The sequence below is a fragment of the Ixodes scapularis genome, unplaced genomic scaffold, assembly GCF_016920785.2.
Source record: "Ixodes scapularis isolate PalLabHiFi unplaced genomic scaffold, ASM1692078v2 PGA_scaffold1__304_contigs__length_218370807, whole genome shotgun sequence".
Taxonomy (NCBI): Eukaryota; Metazoa; Arthropoda; class Arachnida; order Ixodida; family Ixodidae; genus Ixodes; species Ixodes scapularis.
In genome coordinates, this window is record NW_024609846.1 from 39,553,238 (window position 1) to 39,578,385 (window position 25,148).

The window sequence follows — 25,148 nt, forward strand, 5'->3', positions numbered from 1 at the left end:
TTAGAAACAGGGTAGATATTTCGGGAAAATGTCGCCCACACCCCAGGCATCAAAGTGCATGCGCTCCTCCACTAGCAGGCATCCACTTTTTTCTGTACCCCGCGTTTTGTACATAACCTTTGTGAGAAGCAGCTCGTACCGTTGTTCAGCTTCAATTCCCATGCACGAGACGAGCATATCCGCTATTCCGAGGATAGAATTGGCCTCTACACCAGTGTCAGGTGCATTGCAGTTCCTTGTACAAAAAGTGTCGTGAATAGTAGAGCTGCACACTACGAACAAAAGGATTCTGTTTGCTGTGAACGCCTGGCCAGGCATCTTTTGAACGGAAAGTAAAAGCACCACTCGCTTCCGACCCTGGCAGAGCATGCAAGCAGTGCCAAGAACGCATTTGGACAGGCGCACTGTTTTACCATTGTGATCAGTCTGTTCTCTGTCTCTCTGCTAGAAGACGCCACAGTTTCTTTAAAAGTATAACCATTTTTCAACGAAGACTATGGCGGTGACGAACACGTGCTGCGATGTGAAGTCTACTTTTTAGCGTTTAAGTGGCCGATGCCCTGTAGAATTCACACTCGATATTTTTGTGGGGTGCCTCGTTCTGAGGTATGCAGGGCCGTTTAGCAGCATGCTGGGGACAGCACCTTTGGAAAAGCACGGACTATTTCTTGAGACTTCTATAACCTCTCCATTGTTCGCCTGGGCGAGACCTTACGCTTGATATGTTTTTCTCTGTGGAATTCACAAACCACCAATTGGTGAGCGGCGTTTGGCAGCAGCCGCGAAATACTATGGGTATTCTCACTTCCGGTTCGCAGCGAGCAGCCGGCACAGCACCATGGCGACCATGGAAGCGTGTGCGGTTGTTGTATTCGATCAATTCAAGCCACCTTCCTCTGCTGCTGGGCGAGTCACGAATGTCTGAGCGTCTGAAGTTTCTTCTACGGATATGTTAAGTAGGAATAGGTACGCAGAAGCCTTCCTCTGCTGCTGGGCGAGTCACGAATGTCTGAGCGTCCGAAGTTACTTCTACGGATATGTTAAGTAGGAATAGGTACGCAGAAGCATTGAGAACGGCCATGAAAGCCAGGAACACGGTCGGCCGCAAGCTGCACTCGCGTCGCACTCTCCGTAACGACTTATGAAAATTCAGTCTAGGTTAGCTATTTTGTTTTCCTTTTAAGCCAGCGTTCTTCATTCGGAGTGTCTATTTTTAATGGTTACGTTAAATGGCGCGACTGGCTGAAATAGGCGCGACTGCGAATCTAGGGATGGGACTTGGCTAGCTGAAATGCCCGATCGGAGCGTTAGCGTACATTTCTCCCGCGATCGAAACGCCCCTTTCTTACAAAGGTTAGCTTGGACAACATTGGAATACGCGAGAGCCCTTGGTTTTAAACAATCACTTTTTTATACTTCAAGTAGGTTGTCCCCCATGTACCATGACCCTCTTCCCGCACTTTTTTTTCAAGAATGTCGGGTAAGAATTAATGCATAAATGTGCACAGATTTTAATAAGGCTACACAGGTTGGTGTAGTGCATGTAATATAAATATTTTCCGTAAAGAATAGCCTTTACGTAGACCCCTTCTGTTTTTTCGACACGCGTTTTGTCAACACTGACATTTCACGGACACTCGTTACGGAAACCGCACGCTGTGATCGGTTCGGCAGCTCTGATCCGGCCAACCCGTTCACGCCGTGTCGCGGCAAATTACTCTGGCGGCTTCTTACAAAAAAAGCTCACCTGAGCTTCTCGATGTAACAAACTATCGATAAAACGGTCTGTCGACGAATTTCCTGCGAGTTTGCAGGAAATTCGACGTCTACTCATTTATGATATTTATCGAACGTGATTCTTCCAACTACTAGCAACCTTCATTCTTGATTTAATTAAGATTATCTCGACACAAGAAATTAAACATACGAGTTCGACATACGAATTCGAACAACAAATTGAACATAGACGAGTTCGAATATTTCCGTGTCGCTCATATTTCATGCGTGCCGCGCACGTGGACCAGCTGCATTCTCTCCCTGTCGCGCATGTGAAGTTTGTGTAGCGCAGTAGCTGTGTCCCACTCCTGGAACTTTTATAATCTATGCTTCCAAGGTTAACTAAAATGTTTCCCCGCCAAAAAAGACCAACGCTTTCTTAAGAGGACACTACGCAGAAGCTGAATAACAAAGGTGACCGAACGGTAAGAAAGATTGTACGCGGAAAACAAGATCTTCAATCCTTATCACCGATTTTTCGACAAGTTGTCCCAGTGACGGATCGCGCTATGTGACGAATGGCCCTGCTACAGTTTGCCCTATTACAAAGTGTCTTTCACAGAACGGCCCGCATTCCCTTTTGGATGACGTATGAGCAGTGTGACCCCAGCTTAACACGCACAAAGGTTGAGAGGCCAATTATTCATGGCAGCGCAAGTTTACTTATGTGAAAGTGGCGGAATAAAAAGAGCAAGGTATGTTTTTGATCACGCATTTATGATATAGGCAAATGTAGTCAACGCAATGAGTTACCATGTGTGCTTCTTGAAATCATCATGCCCTGACTTCATAACAAATAAAAATCACTTGATATTGATTATATGGGGGAATAATTGTTGTGTTCTGAACATTCGCTTTATATGTTTATTTAGAAATTTAAATTAACGATACATTGTGCTCGGTCTCACGTCTTCTGTCATTCAATTTTCTTAAGATATGCGAGTCTACGATTTATTTAGACACAAAGGGTTGGGCTTTCCGGGTAAAAAACGTGTCAAATTTAGCTTATGAGGGACGCCATATGTGACGCCGGAGAGAAGCCGTCCGCATTGAAGTAACTAGAGCACTGGTTCTTAAGTGGGGATCCGCGAAGTCATTTAAGGGGTCCGAGAAGCGCTGTCTCATTCGTGAAAACCGGCAATAAAAGTTGTCTTTTTGCAGATTGAGAAGAAACGTTGCAATTTTTGGCTGCTTTTTATCATGTGTATGCCAATGAGAGAAGTGTACTTCACACTAGCACTGTTATATTAAATTATTAAATTTTTTGTCATAAGTAATCGATACACTTCTCTTCCACCTCCCACTTCCACAAACGGGGGCCTCCATCATTTCCGCCGATCTACAAGGGGTCCGCGAAACATCAATAGGTGAGAACTAGTGCAGTAGAGTGTAGCGTTTTCAATGGCGGATATACTCTCGAGGCTGCTGAAAGTAACACGCGAATCTGTTCAAGCAAATAAAGATATGTCTACACAAATCCATGAAGTGATGCCTTGCATGTGACTTGAGCCAAACTTGCTGGAGGTCAATCCTCTTGCTACATCTAATTTTATTTTGAAAGTCGTATGGAAGGCAGACCTCAGACTTCATTTAACGGGTTTGTCCCTTATCTCACACTCGGAATACGTTTTAAGGAAATGTTCGTACAACAAATAGTTTTTGGGGTGAACTTGGTAAAATACTGATAATAAATATTTCTACCGGGCTGATAGTTGGAAAAAATTTCCTAGGCGGCCTAGGCTGGACCATTAAACCATCTCCCGAGTGCTTAATTTCGATAAAGGGGTCATGAAACAATATCGGGTTGAAATATTTATTACTTTACAGAGGCGTGCTGGTCCTAGTCTGGCTCAAGTATACACGCTCAGACCGTCACTGATTCAGAAGCTTCTTTGTCGCGGTGAAGTTGCGAGGATGAAAGGGGACTATTTCTCTCAGGCTTGCCTTCGCAAAGCTTGAAGACTAACTGTGGGACCGAAACCACCCGTCTGACGACTGTCGAGCATGGCTCATGGTTTGGGCACGAGAACTGCATGAGCACTCGGTTTCGGCTCGCAACAATGAAATCCTCGGTGGATACTCTTGTAGTGAGTACCTTGTGTTTAACCACTGCGGTGATGAGAATAGCCGAATTCTAACGATACCTGGAGCTCCTCGCACGTGTTCTACTTTGCCAACCCAAGGGCGTGACTATGATAGACCCCCTTCGAAACTGGGCCCTTTATTGGATGTTGCGTAATCCACGCACAATGAGAGACAACAGGGAGAGCTTCTTGGGTTCGAATGCGTCCCGGGTTACGAGTCTTCGTGCAGTGGCAACCCAAGTCGACGCTACCCGCTCACTCTACTTGCACGTTCAGCGATGTCGGTTGTTTTACCATTGTGCAGTAGATCTGATTTATTTTTATGAATTGGCACGCGACTTCTGAAAGGCACCAGGCCACGTGGCCGCTAGTTCTGGCTACCAGTTGAGTGGACGAACGACGCTCATATTGCTCGGATTTTCTTGGCGACTGCCATCGCCTCGAACGAAAAACTAAGGCAAGTTTTTTTCAGTTCGTAAGGTTAGAGAGTGATTGTAAGTAGTATTTAGCGAAAATAGAAAAATCGTTTCTTGGCAGCTTGAAAGAAACAGAATGAAACAATATTGAAACAATTGACGATCGATGAGGCGACGAATCACTGAATAAAACTGACACCCGTATTCACCAAGCGCGAGTAGCGCCTGTTTAACCACTGACTACCGACGTCATCGACAAAAAGGATCACGCGGAGGGCGATAGTCGCCGCTAAGTGAGCGATTGGTTTTCACCGCTCGTGTTTAGGGCCTAGTCGCCCCACGCGACTAAGAAGTCGACTAGCAAACCTTAATCATGGGATAAGGCTAGTTTAGCCCGTGTTTAGCGGGTGACTGACGGCTCAACGACATGGCCGACTTGTATCACCGCTGACCGTCAGCGGTAACAAAACACTTACTGTCTCGGCACGCTAGGGGAAACATGCAGAAAGAATTCGAGGAGCAAATATTGTGTAAACAGCCATATTCAACGGTCAGAGATACCGCTAAAAAGATCTCGGCAAGGTGCTGGACGACGAGAAAAAAAAACGCATTTACGGGCGCTTCCAGACTTGTTTATGTCACTGGCAACGTGGCTGCCGTGTTTCTCTCTTGCGTTTTTTTAAGTTCTTCTTTGTAAAATCCTCCCTCGGACAATTAGACTCTCATTGTAACTTTTTTATCCTGATATACATGTAAATATTAGTTTTGATGCGATAAAATACCCATTTATGCGGCGGCGTTTAAGTACGCGTAAGCGTGACCCATCTTTTTATTTCACATACGCTTGTTAGTTCTGATTAGATAGTCACCAGCTCACTTCGCGCTCGTGAATACCGCGGAACTAGTCGATCCTTAGTCGCTGAATTTTTCTCTTCGTTCGCGACTACTTAGAGGCGGTACTAACTTTAAAACAGCACTAGTTAGTCACGACTTTTGAATACGGCTGTGAATCTTTAATGGGGCGAACATGTGCCAAGACAAAATAAACCTTAGCGGGAATAACAGTCGTCGATGGCGGCGTATCTGGAGGACCAAGCGCAGTCGAAAGACTGACTCCCGACCGCCACGCGGAGCACCTTCTGTACCCGAAAGGGTTTCTGGAACATTCGACGTATAACCCTGGACCCGTAGAACATCTGTAATTCGATCAGACGGCAGGATTCTCCAACTTACGAGAACTCTGAATTGAAAGAATGAATGAAAGAATCGTCCTTTCTCCTGGGATCAAACCTAGGGCCTCCGCGCAAAAGCCAAGCCCTGAATCCATACTGCCACGTACCATTTTTTTTTTAATATCTTTATTCAGAATACGAACTCATGCCTGCATGTATTTACGCATTATTTACACTTCTAAAATGAGGAAGCACAGTGCACATGGGCGGCGGTGATTAAAGTTCCTTCATGCGTGAGAGGCTATCATACAATCCAATCCACTGAGGCGGGTATTCGCTCTGTCCATTAACACTATTTCCCTGTACAACATAATCAGTAAAGAAAATACGCGCTGACTTGCAGAAATGCTCTGCGTGTCTCACCATCATCCGCGACTTTCCACACGCTAAATAACCCAAGAACCATAATCATATCTAGCGGACGAGTCTCGTTCGCCCCGATGGGTAGAAAACGGAAAGAATGGGGTGTTCGGCGTAGGTCTTATTTTAATGTTCGCTGCACGATATCCAAAAAAAAGGACACTTTGTCCCAGCAGTATAGAAAGCTATGTTCGATAGTTTCGGAGATTCGGCCACGCACAAGCTCGGTCGGTGATGCGCGTGGCAATATCGCTTCCTTTTTGCCTTCCATCGTCATTACAGGAGGATTTCCCTATCGGCAATTTTAGCAAAACTTTGGCGTCCTCGAAAACCGAACAGTGAGCGCTAAATTTGCCAGTTCACCTGTTCTCTGTGATTCAGCACATTGTCAGTCAGGTCGTTGACCTGCATTATGTCTGTGCCTCCATATACTAGTCTTAGTTTATTTTTTTTTTTAAACAGGTATCAGCAGACACGTCCAGTACGGCCGCAGGCATACGTAACCTTCCCCCGGTATTATGCCAGTTCTTTCACCGGCGAACCTGACCGAACGAAGAACATAATCAAATAAAGGTGTTCGTAAGAACGTCCAAAATTTAGGCTCGTAACAACGTTTTTAGTTCACAAGGTGGCCCATTGCCTCTATATTATTGGGTGTGTACAACGAGGGACACATATGTATTACAAAGCTAAGCGAATACGACCAACCGAATTGAAGCCACGTTATGTGTCAACGCCCTCTGTCCACCGGCCAGGTAACTACAGAGATGGAAAAGTCTATAGACATGGTTCAATTAAAAACTTGCTAAGCGTCATCGAAAACCACTAAATAAATCAATTTTAGAAATAGTTCGAGCGCGTGGGAAGCGTAGTACTGCACTAAAAGTACTACTTCTACAACAGGTACCAAGGCTTCTTACATCTGCAACAGGTTACCAAGGTATGATAAGAAACGGAAAACGTCGCGCAGACACGTCATCGCTCCGGCAGCTGTGATCCTGCTGCACGAACGATTACTTTAGCGCACAACTGCGCCTCTCACCCGCTCAAAATATGTCTCAAAATTATTGATACAGTGGAGTTTGATGCCGCTCAGCTAGTTTTCTTTTTATTGGAGCCATGTGTCTATTTTCACGAATTACGAGCTAATTAACCAACGAATTTCACCTAATTAGCCGACCGATCGCTACGATTAGCCTTCATATTATGTCCCCCTGGAAGTATAACTCGCCTGAACAAATCGCATAAGTGTAACTTTCAAGGATATCTTTAAAACAAATATGTTAATCTTACAAAGACACGCTGTGCAAAGGAGACGCGTCCAAATAAAATTTGCAGCCGAGTTTTGTAGACGTTATTTTGTTTCCCCCTTTTGTATCTTAAATGCCAGTTGTTGTTTTTTTTTCACTATGTTCGTTAGACAAGTAAATCTTTAAATATTTCATACATGTCAGATAGAAAAAAAAGTAGCTTTTACACTAACTGCCTCCATTTGTTAGCCCGCATGAGTCGTGTTTGGCGCTATTTTAATAGCCAACTCCGTACGCGGTTACAATCTAAAACATTGGTCACTGTTCCAAACAGGATAGCAAGAGCTGCTTCTTCGCCGACAGGTCAGTTCCCGAGTTGCGGAAAATTGTTCAATACTGTTGGTGGTCCGTTAGAGCATTACGTTTGACGGAGACTGTACACCATGGTACCTTGTACTTGAATTGCAATATTTTACACAGAAATCCGTAGGCTTCAGTATTGCCAAAATTAGGGTGTGAATTCTGCAAATATAAGAATTGATTATATTCATAAGAATTCTACAATAAATGCTCATCGTACATTCTTTCACGAATGATAGCATGGCTAAAATAATAGACCAAACAATCAATCCTTTCCATCGCTTTTGTAGGAAAAAATGTTCTTCCTTACGATATTTCTAGAACGCTGTTTCGACAGGTACTATTGCAAAGCGTATATTCTACATGTTTTTTTTTTCTTTACGTAATAGTGTTAAAGTTCCTCATACAAGGAATTTCGCTTGGCACAAGGTCTTTTTACAAACTTAGCTCTTGCTACAGTGTTTTCTATTTTTTTTTCCTTTTTTTTTTGAGCGTGCATGTTTTTCAGGCACATTTCTTTAGCTTCACAAACAACCATTGTTGTCGTGCCTTTCAACAGGTCCAAGTGTCCGAGCTGAATTGTTCGGAGTAAGATCACGCATAGCAGGTGTTGGAACGTCAACCCATTACAGATCTCTTCACTTTCGCAAGTCATATTATAAGGCGAACGACGCGCTCTCTTTGTCCATTGTTGTTATAGGTACACGCGTCTTCACTCACATAACCTCATATATAAAAAGGGGGATTACCTACCACTTGCAGACAGAGACAGCGTTAGCCTTTTCCTCAGCACGTACCTCAGGCTGATATCGAGCTAGTTTACCGTTCTTTATATTTCAATTCCTTGCGAGAACTGATAATGCCGGCCGCAAGTCTTTTCATCGTAATCGTCGCTTGTTTAGGTAAGCCCTCAAATATTATAACTTATTGCTTCACGTGAGTTTTATCTTGGCATATTTGTGCTCCACTCAGCAGGGAAAATAACGTGCGCTGAACTCGATCCTAATTTGAAGAGATGTCCAGACGACCATTTCCAGGATGTAAGTGATTTCTCACTGCCTATGAGTAATCGCAGTGTAGTCAATTTCTTGTTTTAATGAGCTGTGTTTCTACATCGTTAAGCGCAGTTTTCTGCGTAAGCTACAACTTCGTGTTTAATTGTTGTAGATATTGTACACTGAGCGGCAAAGTTATCATAAAGGACAGTATGAGCACGGTGTATTTTTTTTAGAGAAAAAAGAAACAACGTCAATGGGACGACTTTATCACTCTCGATAGAGCAAAAGAAATGAACTGACGGAACTTCACTGCTTGTTTATGGCAGATTTTTCGATGTAAGGGAAACTTAAAAACCATTGCAGTATTCTCTCAATAACTGAATATGGTTCAAGATATCAGAGGTAAAGCACAGTGTCAAAGCCCATCGCACTTTTATTTGAACCGTCTGGAATAATCTGAAACTAGAAACAAACTGGCCTAAGGGTTCGTGTTTATTACTCAAAACTGCCTCTAATCTCAAACGTAGCACAGAGCGATCGCAGTCCATAGGCATTTAGAAACTTCTGAAACTTATTTTTAGTGTTTCTGAAACCTATTTTCGTTAGTATCAAAAGATGTGGGTGTGTTGCCCTGTTTTAATTGTTTTATTCTTTCTTCATCCATGACCTAAACCAACACGCTCTTCTCCCAAGCATCTATACTATGTTGTGTGAATTAAAGCGCCGAAAAAGAACCGGCAAGCAATCCGATAAAGCGCCTAAAAAGCACCGGCATGCAGTCCTTTATGGCGTAATTTCTTTTGGCGGTTTAATCTCTACAGCTTGCAGTTACAAATAGCCCAAAAGCATACCCTTCTAGACAGTTCTTGTCCCTTTTTTATGAAAATATAATTAATGTAAAGCTACACCTCATGCTTTTTTTTCTGGATATTTTCAAACATTGCTATATTTCTTTTACATTGCTTTGCATTCTTCGTTTCTCTTTTTCTTTTTTTTTACGCGACAATCATCAAATGATTTTCAAGGCAGATTTTATTTTGTCCAATGATGTTTTGTTTTCAAAGGCACAGTCTAATAACGAGTGGACGTCTGATACCAATGCCTTGCTGTTATTAATTTATAACTTTTGTTATTCTTTTGGCATCAGGTAGAAATTAAACATTTATTTTCTTTATGTGACTCACATTAATTGAACGCTCAAATACCGCTGTCTCTTAACGCTTTCTCCACTAAATTTGATTTTTATTTCAGAATTAGCGTAAATATATATATATATTTTTTATACAATAGCTTCCACCGACCCTGGAAAAGATACGTCTGCTGCTTGAATGTAACCCGTACAGCTACAGTGACCACGCCCTCAACGTTTTCTTTTATTTATTGTTCTCTAAAATATGCCTGGCGTTTTGCGTTTTAAGATGTTTTATCCTCTATATCCTGACGTACACAAAGAGGATCAAAGGGTGATTCGTAATCTAGGCACTCTCATCGACTTGGAAGAACGGTTCTAGAATAAGCATCAATTAACTTAACAACCGCACTATATGTTTCTACGAATACGAACTAAAGTAGAATGAAAAGATGCCTTTCGAAAACATTGGCATAGAAAAAAAAAAAAAATCAAGAGCAAAATATATTGTTTGTGTGGACCAAGCGGTGGCCATTTTTGAGAGCATGACTTGAATACAAATTAATATCAGATAATACACATTACCTCCAAAATCCAATATAACTGTTCACTATTTGGATTATGGAACAAGAAATCTAACTCGCAATGTTTTTGGAAACATAAAGTCCAGATAGAATCCAATAATATTTCTTCTTCTACAATCTAAATAGAGAAAGTTTGTAATGTGCTTTGCCAGATTATTCCCTTTTTTTCTGGCAAGAGGCGGAACTAAGTTATTAAAAGTTAGAGGGAAAAGCGATGCGGCGTACGATAAAGGACCTAAACTGTTGTCGAGATAAAAGATAGGGATCTTTATTTCTTTATTCGTCTATACTGCCAGCATCTTTATTTAAACGCCAATGCAGAAAGAACCGAAAAAAAATGACTAAAACAGAACACACCAATGCAATACAGGGAGACTAACTGACTAAAAAAATTTGAGTAGCGCGTTGTTATAGATGGTCAGTAATTCTGATTCGAAAACACTTTTAGGAAGATTATTCTATTCGCCCATTGTGTTAGGGAAGAAGGACGGTTTAAAGAAAGTTCATGTTTTGATAAAGAAAGTTCGTATACTGATCAAAAACGGTTAATCGTCATTAACGTCCTATTTTGACAATTTTTTTTTGTAAATATAGTAATATCAGAGTGACTATCGATGACAAAGCTGCATATCTCTTTCTTTTATGGCATGAAGCATCGAACGTTTCCAAAACTAAAAATATGACGCTGCTATTTTTTAGTTTAGCTAGAACAGCAGGTTGGAGGTGGGTTCCGGGCCTTCTTATAATCATTTAGCTATGCGCTAAGATTCATTGCGTATTCTTTTACCGGACCGTCGACGTAACGCTTCTTATTGATGAGGAGCTTGTCTCAGCAAATCTTGAAGGGTGTGTGAAAATCGAAATAGCTTTCCACACGTAAGGCCGAGATGATTTGGTATATTTCTTTATCATCACGAATGCGTTGTGTTTCATTGTGTGACCAGACGCCAAAATATGTTCCGTAATTTTAAATCAAAACAAATTTGCGACAATTCGGCTTTTTTTTAGCGACCTATACTATATGATATTCTGAGTTTCGAGGGGTTAAAATCAACTCGAAATTGTGCGAGAAAAATCTAATTATATTCCTTTCGCATCTCACCCACGTTTATGACTGAGATTAGACTGATATTTTAGATCGCACACTTAGTTGTGTTCGGAGATTAGTGTTTGTCCTTTCTGCACCTTGTTTTGGTTCTCCAGATATCTGTATCCAGGCCGATAGAAGAACGGCGGTCTGGCAGGTAGGGCCACCGCATGGATAGATACTGGAGTACCTGAAGTAGAGAGGTTGATCGCTTGGCAGTTCCGACATGCTGTGCCTAAACTGGAAGACGGATCACGCGGGCTTCTGTAGATCCTGACGCGAGTCACATCCCATACCTAGTTGCCAGACGCCAATGAAGTTGCGTACTAGGTGCTACTGCTTGCAGTGTGGGCCGGCTTGTAGAAGCCTTCTACTCAGTAGATCCAGCAATGGAACAATCCAGTCAGCTCGGTATACAGGGAAATCTATATCGAGACTGATAGAAGAACAGAGGGCTGTCAGATGGGGCCACCTCGAGGATTGCAGCCAGGAGTACCTGAAGTGGAAATGTGCATGGCTTGACAGTTCCTATGGTAATACCGTGCCCCAACTAGAAGATGGATTGGGTGGGCTCTAGAAGATCCTGATGCGTCACATGACGTCCCTAGTTGCCCTCTGGCAACTAGGTGAGGTTCCGTACTAAGCTCAGCTTGTCGCAAAGTGTGCTCGCTTATAGCTACCATATATCCAGTGCATCCCATAACGGAACAATCTAGGCAGGTCTGTATTCCACAGCCCAGCAGACAAAAATGGCAACGCACAGAAGGCGATTTTTGCAAAGGTGTGTACAGGCAGATCTGTATCCAGACTGGTAAAAGAACGGTGGGCTGGCAGGTACAGCCACCGCGAGAGTAGTAGACAGGAGTACCTCAAGTAGCAGGGTGAATTGCATGACATTTCAAACGTTAATGCCATGCCCCTTCCTCTGTAACCGTTGCCTTTACCACAGGCTTGACATAGGCAGTAGTTACGCAGACCGTGATGCGTTATTGAGAAGAAACTGTGTACACATGGGGAGAATGGTTGGCGCGAGAGGAAACGTCAGCAATTTATTTGTTTAAAATAACATGAAGGGGCTAAAGTGGTGTGCACCACTAATAACAGTGCAACTGAAACACTGCACCGTGGACAGAACCCAGGTGCCACCTCGCAACAAAAGTGAACCAAACAGCGTCCGCTTTCCCTTTTCTGATTTTCTGTCGTCACATGCGATATTTTTCTGTGAGGCGTGGAGCGTGCTTATTGCACGGAAAAGAGCACCGCTGTCTGCTTGAACACATAATATTTGATCCTCGCCTGGATTAACACGGATGTACACTTGGAAGGCGTTCGGCTTACATATATGTCCAATAAGTGAGACGAACGCTTCTCAACGTTCGGCAGCCAGTCGGCATTTTGACTTCCGTTCCTGGTTTCCGAACGCAAATGGTTACGTACCTGTCATATACCACATTCTGTATTAAATATATACCACTCTTAGAGTACCTGGAAAATCCTATTTTATCTCCGTTTAGATAGTCATCAAAGTCCTAAACGAAAGCATAAGCACCTCTACACATAGTTGAAACACACAAAAGAACAGACGTATTAAAACACCCTACGCATTGTGCTTTTTTTTTTTTGGCCGATAGTCTTCTGCGTTGAATATGTGAGAAAGTATGGCCACCTGTTTACTAATTTTTTCACTTTTTATCTTGCTTTCGAGGCCGGATCCCGCGTCTCGTTTGTTCCTCAGCGCGTCACCGCACGATAATCGCACTACTCTGCTGCGCATTAAAGATGCGCATTTGCACGCAGCCTTCTTTACTCATATTATAACTACATATCTTACGTCATTTGTCAATGCCACATACAATAAAATTAGCCAAGGAGCGAAAGAGCTACATTTTGCCTCTGCGCTACAAACGGATATGGCCCATTCGACTAATATCTATATTTCCGGGCGAAATGAAAAAGTGTCACTTGCGCTAACTACAAAATGCAATCACACGTCATCGTATCATGACTATTCCAAACCTCACATAACTAATCTTTGCATGTAAGTTTGAGCAGCCGGCGTCAGAGCGTCCTGGCAGGCGGCGAGCACTCCGGCGTCCGGCATGTAGAGGTGGACTAATTTCGAAACCCCATAAAGGCAGCCTGCCCTATCATTATTAAAGAACACCTCTAACCGGAATTTTCGCTCTTCTGAACTGGCTATGCCTGCGTCTCTATAACTTTTATCATTCAACCTGTTCTCACCATTTCTAGTGATCGGGCTTTTCAATGCGCATAGTTTTGTTCCTTTTAGAATTGTCTCCGAATGTCTTCTTCGTTTAGCTAAACCGCCAACAACAGCACCAACATTCTTGCTAAAGCGTGTTTAAAAAAAAAGTTAAACAAATGGGGGAGGCATAACTTTGCCTTATTTTTCCTCCAGCAAGTGCATAAATATAGCAGATATATCCCAAACATTGTTGTCTTCCATTACTTTACAGGAAATAGTGTACCCGTCTAAATTACAGTGTGTCTGACACCATTTTAACCGTCAATGTCTAATTTTCATGTTTTAATTTTTCAAAAAAACACCTCCATGAGTGCCATCCTAAGTAAAACACTTTTAGCTAACTGAACAGCCTCAGTTACACCAGTACAGGCATACAGATTCACGTTATATAGCCTGTTGCAAGCTTAACACTGCGCAGACGTACTATATTCGTGTATGCCTAAAATTACTAGAAATACTTCTCAATATTTTATTGAGGCTACTTCTTTCTTGAATACAATGTTTGTCACACCTTCTGTTTTACTGTGTATGTTTGTATACGCCAAGTAAGTTCGTCTGCTCCTTGGATCGGCAGTGCAGTGAAGTCACAGCGCAAGCTCTGATTTCAAGATACAGTTGGTGGCGTATGTTCTTATACGCGGCAAAAGCCTGTCAGCTGTTCGTGCAAACGCTGCAGCTGCGTCGGGGCTCTAAGCTCCCACATTCTCTGTTACCGTATTCATAGCTGCCTCGTCTTTTTGTAGCGTGAGCTACACTGGCCCAGGTTGAGCAGTTTTGCTTTGCTCGCATAATTAGCCGTGCTCAGTAAAGCGCATGCGCGAGGAGCAGTGACGTCACACGGCGCACAGCTGGCGCGCCGGAGCCACCACCTCCGCGCCCTCGGCCGCCGCCGCGCCCGCCTCGCCGGTCTGTGCATTCCAGAGGAGTGACGTCATAACCACGGCAAACGCACTGGCGCCGCAGCGTGCACAGCTGTGCGCCTCCGTTGCCCACTCGACAGGTCTGACGCTGCACCGGAGCCGCTTGATCGCGCCCCTCCTTTTTGTCCGCATAAGCTCACGCTACGTATATCCTGGCATAGCCGAGCTGAGCCACCGCAATTTTTTACGCCTGTCGCAAATTCGCCGATAGTCTGAGAACTTTCTGTTTCTGTTATCTGCACTCGAGAAGAGAAACAGAAACGGGTTCAAAGAGAATGTTGCTCTTTGCCAAAATGCAACCACCAGGAACGACGCGGAAAATCGAAGTCGAGGTGGTTGCTAAACAACCACAAATAATGACGTGAGGGGGCGGCGTTTTGTTGCACACGTGATCAGTGCCTCTTGTAGATTCTCGCCTCCTCTCTCACGCACAGAGAGACATGTCTTGTTTATTTTGCTAGCCCTATAGTTTCTGGTCTTTTGTGCTCATTTGCCTTATATTTAACAACGGATACGAATAGCTTTCATGGAGAACAAATAACTTTAGTAAACACAGGTGAATACCTGAATGCCATAATTATTCAAATTTCTGACCTTATATCGACAACAAATTTACCTTTATGGCAACTTCGCGTTAAACGTCAATCGAAATCTTGATAGCTTAATGTTAAAATTGTTAAAAGAACGGAGCTTCTAAAACAAAAGCTGTTTATTTAATCTCTGTACCTGTTTTTCTGGATTTCTGTTCACTGCACTTTTTTGCGTGGATTAATTAACAACTTCTCTCTTTCTTATTCCGCTAGATACTGAAGTATTAAGGCAAATACATATCAAGATTGTTTTATATAAATTAAAATGTTCTCTTTGTTTTTTCGATTTTTGTATAATTTCATTTTATAATATATTTATTAAACATTTTTTTTCATGTAAACTAGCCGGGATATTCGCCAGGCTGCACTTACACCTGCAAAAATGGAAAACCGGACGATGATAAAAATTATTGGGGTGATTATACAGATTCTACCCCCTGCGTTGTAAGTATAGCTTCACAATTACTATGATCTTGCTTACCCCTATCCCCTTCATTTGTAACCTGTAAACGCATGTACAAGGCATAACAGTGCCATACATATTTGAGTTCAAGATTACTGCATAACGTAATGGCATTTATTATCAAATTTATTGACTCGTTATTTATATTGCGAGTCACTTGTTCAAATGAGATTATACACTTCATTGATACGAACAAATAAAAATATTACTTAAATCAAACGTGTTGGCCCCTATTGGAGGCAGTGCGACAACTCATTTAACCTTTTTTGTAGTAATAATTTGGCATGAACACTTGAACCTATAAAATTGAAGTTTATTGTACAATCCTCAAGCATTGAGCGCAGCTCATTTAAACGAATAATTTTGTAATGTGGAGTGTATTATTATATTCTGACAGAAAAGTATACATATTTATGAGTATTATTTCTAATATGAGAAATTATCTTAATGGATGTCTTTGTTTGAGAATGTTACCTTGACGATCGTATGAAAAGTTACGGATTCATACGTTTCATATAACTGCTGACTAAAATGAGTTCCTCAATCTCGATAATACTTCAGCGCAAACATTTCTTAACTTACTTATTTGTTACATAAGACCAATGACCTCCGATGTATTTATTTCTTTAGAAGACTATAACTCGTCTCAAGAAAAGTTGTTCAGTTCTTCTTCCACGTTCATCACTGTTGTTGGAAAACATAAAATAATGTCGAGTCCAACAGAAAACTCCCAATGCACTGGAAATCGAAAATCCAGGGAATTCCTTATAAGCTCTCACTCAACATCAAGCAGTTTGCTGTAATTATTATCTGAGTGCTGTATTTTTGTAATCTTGCAAGCTGTCAAAAATATACCATGCGATGGCAAGGTAAAAACACGGTCATTGTTTCAACAAGCACGTTACTCAGTTTAAAACGGGCTCCACTTTTTCGTTTCCAAAATTCCGCTAAGTTGTGGGCAGGGGTACACAGTACAAAGCGGCGATGTTTCAATTAAAACAGTTTTGGAATTATAACTTTGGTTCGCACCTGCAATGCACGCAAGTTTGTCACAGAGTTGTCACAAACAGCTCGTCGACGGTCACGCATCTTTTAAAATTAAAAAGAAAAATCTTAAAGCGTTTTTATTTTTTTATGTCCTCACGAGTGCGTTGGCACGCCATAATTTTTTTCTATTTTTTTTATTACGAGTTTGTTTTATTTCTTGTTACTTTCTTTTTGAAACCGAGCGTTCTGAGATATCTATTGTTATGGGCGTAAATATGTTAGATTTTTACTGTTGTCAGTAGCAAAGTAGGCGGGTGTACAGCTTGAACAAAATTTCGATTAAACCAGCTGAATACTAGCATCCCTCCGTGTTGCGTGTGTCTGTTTCTCACCCGACTTTTTAGCTGTTCCAAAATAATTAAATGAAGCACCGTAACGTAGTTCCAAGCTACTTTTCTGAACTTTCTGTCTTTCTTTACAGGGCTACGGCTTCTTTATATGCTCGATAATAAATTTAGCTGCAGAAGACTGAAAAAAAAACGTTTCTGAGCCCTACTAAGTTAATAAGATATTTGGTCAAGAAGTAAACTTACCCTCGCACTAGGGTTGTGATATTCCATAACATTGAATGATATTCTTTCAAGAATTATAATTACGCAAGCTACTATCTATAGCTCATTTACGAAAAAAAAAGTTGCAACAGCACAAAGCAAATTATCCCCGACAGTTTTTTTTCTGCACCTGCGTATATGTTGATTCATAGGTTCTATATTCTTCCATAAAGCGTGACTCAATCAGAACTAAAGTGGTATTAACTAACGAATGAATAACTAGGTTCCTAGGCACAAGTATGTATAAAATAAAAATGTAAGCCCATGTTTCAGCGCCTAATTTACATCGCAAGCCGAGTAGGAATGCGTGCTAAAAAAAAATATCATGCTCCAATCGATTTCCCGTCGCTATAGTAAAAAAAAAATCTATATTTTGTAAAAATCAAGGTTGTTCAAGACAATCAAAGTTTTGTCTAAGCATATTCTAGAAAAACCTACCTGTTGATCAAATTTTCGGAAACTTTTAAGATAACGATTGCGATTCTCATTTTAATGAAGGTGCTCTATAAGCGTCAATCATAATACATCGCCTCTGAGCACTTTTAATCACGGTAGCCTAGACGTATTTCAGCAGCCATGTTTCCTACCCGTAATACGCTATTCCTTTATACAAAGGGACCGCGGTATATTATAATGTATTCGAATTACCCTGGTTTTCCAATACATGTGTGTTGCCGTACAAATTCAACCCCGGAAGCTTGGGTTTTTAGAATGTATATTTTTACTATATGAATCAATATTGTTGTGTTATATGTGAATTTAAGAGACAACGTTTTCATTGCAGGCTCTTACAAATGCTAACAGTACACAGTTCACACACATTGGGACTTGCAAGAACGGAAAATGCGTTCAATATAATGAATGTAAGAAGACTTGCATTTAATTTTTATATCTAAAATGTCGAGAATAACACAATTAGCGATTTTAATAATGATTTGTATTGCACTTAGCTCTTTGCCAAGTATTGTTACCCATCTAACATGCTGCATCGCCAATACCTCAAGAAGGCACTCGTTAACAGTTTTCGATCCGAGTTTTTGTGTAAACTTCCTTTATGCAGTCATCTTTGCACATTTTATATATTGGAGACCTTGTCAAGGTGTAGCACGATCAGCCAAAAAACGTGGCACAATATAAATGAACGACACAAAATACATTGTCCTAAGGCACGAAGTTCAGTGCTTTATATATCCTTATAACTACTGCTATACTATTAGTTGGAATGCTCCGCTGCGTGTTCCATTCGGAGGAAGGACAGAAAGCGATGATTTTAGCTTAGGAACAAATACTTTATTTCATTTGACGAGACGAGGAACGAAGCATTGTGGTAGGATGGATGTTTGGGCCAGTTAGTGAATCATACTCCACGGTAACAGCGCAGAGAAACAGTCACTTTCCCGTAACTCAGAAAGACAAGCACACGCGCTGAACTTACAACATTCGTGTATTCAACTACTTCGTTCTTCTATTAAACGTCTGGATTGGTTTTCTAGAACGTGATAAGCAGAAGATATAGCGCAAAATACAAAAAGACGAAAGGCAAGACAAAAAAGAAGAAAAAAGAAATAAACGTAAAAATAAGGATACAAAAAAAAAAGGATTCGATTTTCTCGTTTCGGTTTTTTTTCGTATTTATTGCTTTTCTTTTCTTTTGTCCGGTTTTTTTCCTTTTTTCTAGTATTTTGTGCTATTTCTTCTGCTTATCACCTTCTGGAAAGTCAACCGAGACGTTGAAGAGAAGAACAAAGTAGTCTAATACACGAGAGTGGTAAGTTTAGGGCGTGTGCTTGTCTTTCTGAGCATCTGGTGTGGGATTGTTTCTCTCCGCTGTCACCATAGAGTTTGCGAAGCATCAACATAAACAGAATGGCCATGGAGCGCGAAAGGAGCGCAAAATCGCTCGCGGGGAGCTGTCACCGGCCAGCAGGCACGTACACTCGTGAACCATTAGAAGGTGAAAAGCCCTCTTCTTGTTTTTGACGCTCCTGCAATTCTTGGAACGAGTTCTGTTCCAGAAGAGGACTATAAGGTAAAGTTTAGACACCAAGTCACCTACCATTTGAGACGTTCAGAGCAGAGCTAATATACCATTAGGGAGCTGTAAAACAGGCAATGAACCAGGTAAGGTGTTCACCTTCATATTGCCGGCAGGTGCGCATACGGTCATCTGGTTCCAAGTTTATAGGGCAACATTGGAAAATGCAAAACACAATTGCTTGGACTAGCAAAAGGGCTCTGCAACTGAAGCAACAAAAAATCACGTTTGTAACTCTCCTGAACTAAGGCCTTCGTGCAGTGCGTGGTAACTTCTGAATAAAGATTAAAGAAATTAAGAAAGGACAAGACTGAGAAGCAACACTGGTGGCTCCAGCAGTATCTCCTTCTCAGCTCTTGTTGTCGTTCCTTCGGACGGGACTTTGACCTGTTAGTGTGGAGGATTCCAGGCAAAGGTTTCCCTCGAGATGTATTTGATATTTGAGAAGGGTAAAAAAATAAGCACCTCCCCGAAGGTCCCATGGGGAGTCACAACAGTGTTTCACAACAAAACAAAGTTAAGCTGTAGCGCGTAACAATTCACGTAACATTGGTCCCAGAAGAATATCTGTTCAGATATGCTCATGACATGTACCCTCAGGAAAGTGAGAAAAACCATGTCAAAGGCTTTTTTCATTGCGTCAACCACACTCCAGTTAAGCCTGATGTAACACAATCACGATTATAAAGCATCATAGAGTTTCACCGCGTCGTCAAGATGATTGTGGTTGATAAGCAGCAGTAGTGCATAATGCCGGTATTGGTCAGGTGGAACTGAAGAAAGAAATATGAAAACTAATTCCTAATTAAGCTGGCTATCACTATATGAGAAACCTTATAAGTACCTTGTCTTATCCGTGGAGACCCGCAAATTAAATATTATGAGAAGATTGCGTGGTATGGCCTTATTAATTCACCAAAAACGTTTTTCTTGAGCAAAATTAACGGAACTTCGAATTTTAGTCCATTTATCAGGCGATGGGTACAGCATCGGATATTGTAGTTTTGTAGGAATCACATAACTTACGGTGTTCCACAATCAAGTAGGCGTGACGCAGAAAGATGCAGTGGAGTGCCAACGGAGCAGATGGCGTTTTATTTCGTAAAACCGCAATGCGGCAGCCGTTCGAAAGATACATTGGCAGCGGATTTTGTTTATCTCAGATAGTTGCTTTTGCTGAATGTCTACATTATCCCCGACAGTGGAAGTTTAGGGACCAATTTGTGTAACGTTCCACACACAACCATAAAACTATTAATTTGTATACAAACAACACCTTTCAAGTTTGGTTCTCAAACTACATAAAACAAATTCATATTCCGTTTTTAAGTTATTTATATTTGTACCTCGATTTTTCCCCTCGAGAAAACATTGCCATTTCAACAGGATCATAAAATACTGAAAGTTAATTTTTAGTACATAGAGTTATTTTCAAAGTAAAACATTTCTTAGACAGTGTTTCACTAGCCCAACCACTGAAAGGAACAAGCGACGTTAATAAACTGAGAATAATATCAATAAAACGATCCAGCTTTATGTTTCAATACCCGAGTTCCTCCAGCATACCATTTTTAATTCTTTTTTAAGGAATTTGTTATAAACTACACGTTCCAAGGGTTCCTCTTTAGCCATGTCTAATACCGCGCAAAACTGATATTTCATACATTTCCATTACGACAGCGAACATTCAACAAGTATGGAGCCAACTTCCTGAGTTGCAAGCCCAGTTTCATAATTGCGACACCATTTCAAGCGTGAGTTACGAAACATATAAATATAGTTATGAAACTTAATACAAGCCGGACGTACAGTAGAAATTATATTATTGTTTAACTTTCTTCCCCAATTTTCATATTTTGTTATTTAGGCACAACAGCTCATTGGCAAGTTAATAAAAATTCTACAGTGAACAGGCGACTCAATATTGAGCTATAAAACTAAGTGCATGGATTTGTTAAATCCTTTTTCATAGAAACCATAGGTAGTGCGTTTGAGGTAGTTTGTGGCAACGTATCAAAATATATGATGCACGCTACGCGTCTCGAACCAATGCAGAATTGTTCACAGACTTTTTAGGCGATCGCAGATATTTTGGCGATGTGCTTAAGTGCCTACTTAAAATAAATTAACTACCTAATCTTTGAAAACAAAGGTTTGTGTGCAAATTGTCCAATGCAAAGTATGTGGAGCACATTTAGAAACATATCGTGTCATTTTAGTTAGTTTTGAGGTGTTCTTAAACCTCGTAATTCTCGCGAGATACTTAAAAAGGTCCCACGTGCACATACAATTTGTTTTTTAGATGTCGCCATTTTATATGTTTAAAACCATTAGACAGAATAGGACCTTCAGTAAAAACGGCGCTATTTCATTATTTTAACGCGCTTTACAACTTCTGTATTAGATGGTGTGTGTACAAAAGTAATGTTTAATAGTTAGCGATTTATTGTTTGTTAATTAGCCACTTGTGTTTATCACAAAAGTTTCATGACTCCCTCAATAACACTGTAAGAACTACTTCGTTGTTTCGACATATGAAGCATGAAGAAGCTATTTTTATTTATTTGCGTTATTTACCTGAAACTCCCCGTATATCTATCCCATTGATGCTGTTGTTGTGAGTCATTGCGCATTGTAACATTCCTTCTTCAGAACAATTCTGTGGAAAACTGCCTGTATATTTGCAAGACAAATTCCTCTGGATATTCCTACGGAGTTTACCAGGATCGTAACAAATGCACAGTGAGTACTATTAAACATGCACCAGTAAGGGCCCAGATGCATTGTTTCAAATACATAATAGATTGGGTTAAGGCTAAGCTAGATAAACGCTGGTCTACATATTTGCGTCTAATTGTGGCTGACTGCGTTCCAATTGAATTTGACTGTTTACAACGAGTTATTACGCTTGCATGCTGGCGTGCAGGCGTGTAAGTAGACTGAAGGTTTGACCGTATCTAGGAGACCAAATCTATCCACTCTTCATGAGCACTGGTCGCTTAATACATTGTCAAGAATATTTAGGTACTAAACTAATGGTGACTAAGCAGAAACAAATATACGCAAAAGCACGTGACATTATCTCCAACAAAATTTCACTGCGAAAACAAAATTGTAAAATTATAGCGGGAGGAAGAGCCCGTAAAGAATCCACGTCCGCCTTCCCGAATCCGACTCTTTCTTGCTTAATTCATTTATTTGCGTGATAACGTAGAAGGTGACGGCATTTTTTTTAGATATCTAGAGATGTCGCAAGTTGCACATCTGTGTAACAATTGTTAGTAACGTTATACCGCTGAATTTGAAATGTAAAAACTTGTAGCCCGAAAGTAGTGCTGAAGAGTCATATGCCGTTCCTTGGTTTATATTGATAACGTGTTTAGAAAGTGCAGCGGAACACCACGGAAACCGCTACGAAATGCGTAACTTGTGCTTAAGATAATAATCTGTACGAAACAAAACATAATTAACAAGTGGTAATTATTGGATAAGAAAGAACAAAATCCTAAACGCCCCACGAAAGGAATCGAACCGACGACACTACGATTTTGGAACCGAAACTCAACGACTGCGCCGTGAAGATTTTTCTTTCACCTTATTTCGCGTTAAATAACTTTTATGTTTTTGGATACGCCAAAGGGGTAGGGCAGACTATTGGCGCCAAAGGAATTGTTGCGGACGTGAACGCGCAGTGTCCCACGCCGGCCTTCGGCGTTTTCACGCGTTAGAAAAACAAAGGCATAGAAAGATATAGCTTTACGTCCTTTCTTATTTATTGCCACAATGCTTGCAGAGCAGAGAAAAGCCATGCAGGCTAACATTTTGCTAACACACAAGCCGAGTTACGGCCAACACTGATTGACTAGAAGGATCTTAAAGCAACCAGCCTGTCGAGGACAGGAAACCAATCTGGGACATCTCCCAGAGCCTGATACACCTCTCGAATTTGTATGATACTCCAAAAAAAAGAAAAACGGCTTGCAGGTTGTACATTACACTGGCATGCCGCGCTACCCTACGGCTCTTACAGATACAGTGTAATCCGACCAACATAATGATATCATATGGTAGAGTGTCTGCTGAGTCAACGGGCAGAAAGCGTACCTCATGTGCAGTTTAAGGAAAGTCCTTCAGATAACAATGTAGTACATCCGAGTACCAACAATCTAAGAACTAGCTTTGCATTTATTCAATAATCTTTCTGATCAGAGTGTTGTGATTCTAAAATCCTCGCATGCTCTTATATCCTCCTCTTCCTTCCCTTGGCCGCATTCGAGCTGCAGCGACAAAGCGGGGATTCACAATCCAAAAAATTATTACAGAGATCACTGAGTGTCACTACGACAATTATATACTTTGGAAGCCTGGATACCTTATTAGGAAAAGCTAGAGAACCACCAATAACCTGTTTGTTTATTGTGATAAGGAGTAGTTGTTATATGCTTTTTTCTTTTATATGTAAACATGAGAAATGGTTGTTCCTCGGCTACAATTTGCCGTTTTATTGCTAAAGGCCTACGAAATAAGAGTAAATAATTTAATAATTAAGACTTTATACAATTTAAGACAAAATTGGGGGTGATAATAATATTTTCTTTCTGTAAAATATTACCTTGAAATTCAATATTTGCTAGTGCCTTAAGTATATTTTATGTATTGTAGTAAACACTGCAAACTAATATGATGATTTGCGGTTGGGGATGACCTATCTTTTAAGATATATTTTTTTTGTCACACATTTAATTATTTATTTAGCGAAAGATGCGAAGCAACGTATGTTCAGTTATGGCTCGTGCCGCAGAAAAGTGTCGTGTTAAACGTTATTTAGCTCTGTGTCCACCAATTTGTTACATTTTATTAAGGAACCAAATGTTCACCGAAACACGTCTCTTCTCTTTTAGCCCAAAAATGGCGGGGTCGGCATCTGCTTGAGTGGATTTTGCCACGGAAAAGAATACTTTCCGAAAATTGATGACGATTCCCTGAAACCTTAGTAAATAAAATAATCTTGGGCTCTAAATTGCGTTTACTGCTGCTAAGCACGAGACTTTGGGAATTGTATCTCCGGGTACTGCTTCTATTTCATGTACGGAATATTCATTTGTTCTTGTCCTCCAAATATTTGAAGATAAAAAAATTAACAATATAGTTCTATTTACTTTGTCACTATAAGTGACAACCAAATAACTTCCTATCCTGCAGGATCAACTATTTTCGAGGTTATGGGAGGGAGGTTGTATAAACAAGCATGTTTGATGCTTTAAGAAAAAAAAAGCTTTTTGCAATACGAAAAACTGCCAAAATGCCTTGGTGGAATTGGCTTTAATTTAAAACAACACCATGACTAGGACACACCTGTGTTTCTATAAATTTTGTCATACTTGGCTCAAGGTTTGCTTTTTTTTTAAATTTATCTTTCTGAAAGATCAGGTTGTAAAATCTCAAGATCGTAAGCTGAATCACACGATATACTGAAATTAGACATTTGAGTGTGTGGGACATCATTGTTTCCCTTTTATAAATACTTGAATACATAAGTGAATTCTTATATCAATCAATATATTAATTATATTTATTGTGCCCAGAAACAGCTTCAGGCTTAAGGAGGGCTGGAAGTTCATGATCAATACAAATGGCGCCCCTTAGCGAAAAACCGGGGCTCTTAAAGCATACCTTATTTGCAGTTCCAAAAGTATGCTTGATGCTCTAAATTGGCCGGTTTTTAGTATACTTTTCACGTACTTCATAAGTAACGTTTCGCCATCCTTGTAGGATACTTCTAAGCGTACCCGTAAGAGGCGTTTTAGTATACTTCTTACGCACTTCAAAAGTAACATTTTGCTATCCTTTTAGGATACTTCTAAGCATACCGGTAAAAGGCATTTTAGTACACTTCTTACGCACTTCAGAAGTAACATTTCGCCATCCTTTTAGGATACTTCTTCTAGTACACTTCTGAGCAGAATTTTAGTATGCTTTTATGCAGGCCTTTAGTACTAT

The 25,148-nt window shown here is 40.8% G+C and overlaps 1 protein-coding gene across 1 annotated transcript; it reads left to right on the forward strand.

The window, feature by feature from the left end:
* Positions 1–8,337: 8,337 nt before the first annotated feature.
* LOC115317414 lies at positions 8,338–24,154 on the forward strand. The gene is made up of 7 exons (XM_040214431.1): positions 8,338–8,380; positions 8,454–8,518; positions 15,398–15,496; positions 17,898–17,976; positions 20,829–20,902; positions 21,801–21,890; positions 24,050–24,154. Exons 1-7 carry the CDS (start codon positions 8,338–8,340, stop codon positions 24,140–24,142), a joined length of 543 nt encoding a protein of 180 aa, XP_040070365.1. The 3' UTR covers positions 24,143–24,154.
* Positions 24,155–25,148: the final 994 nt, after the last annotated feature.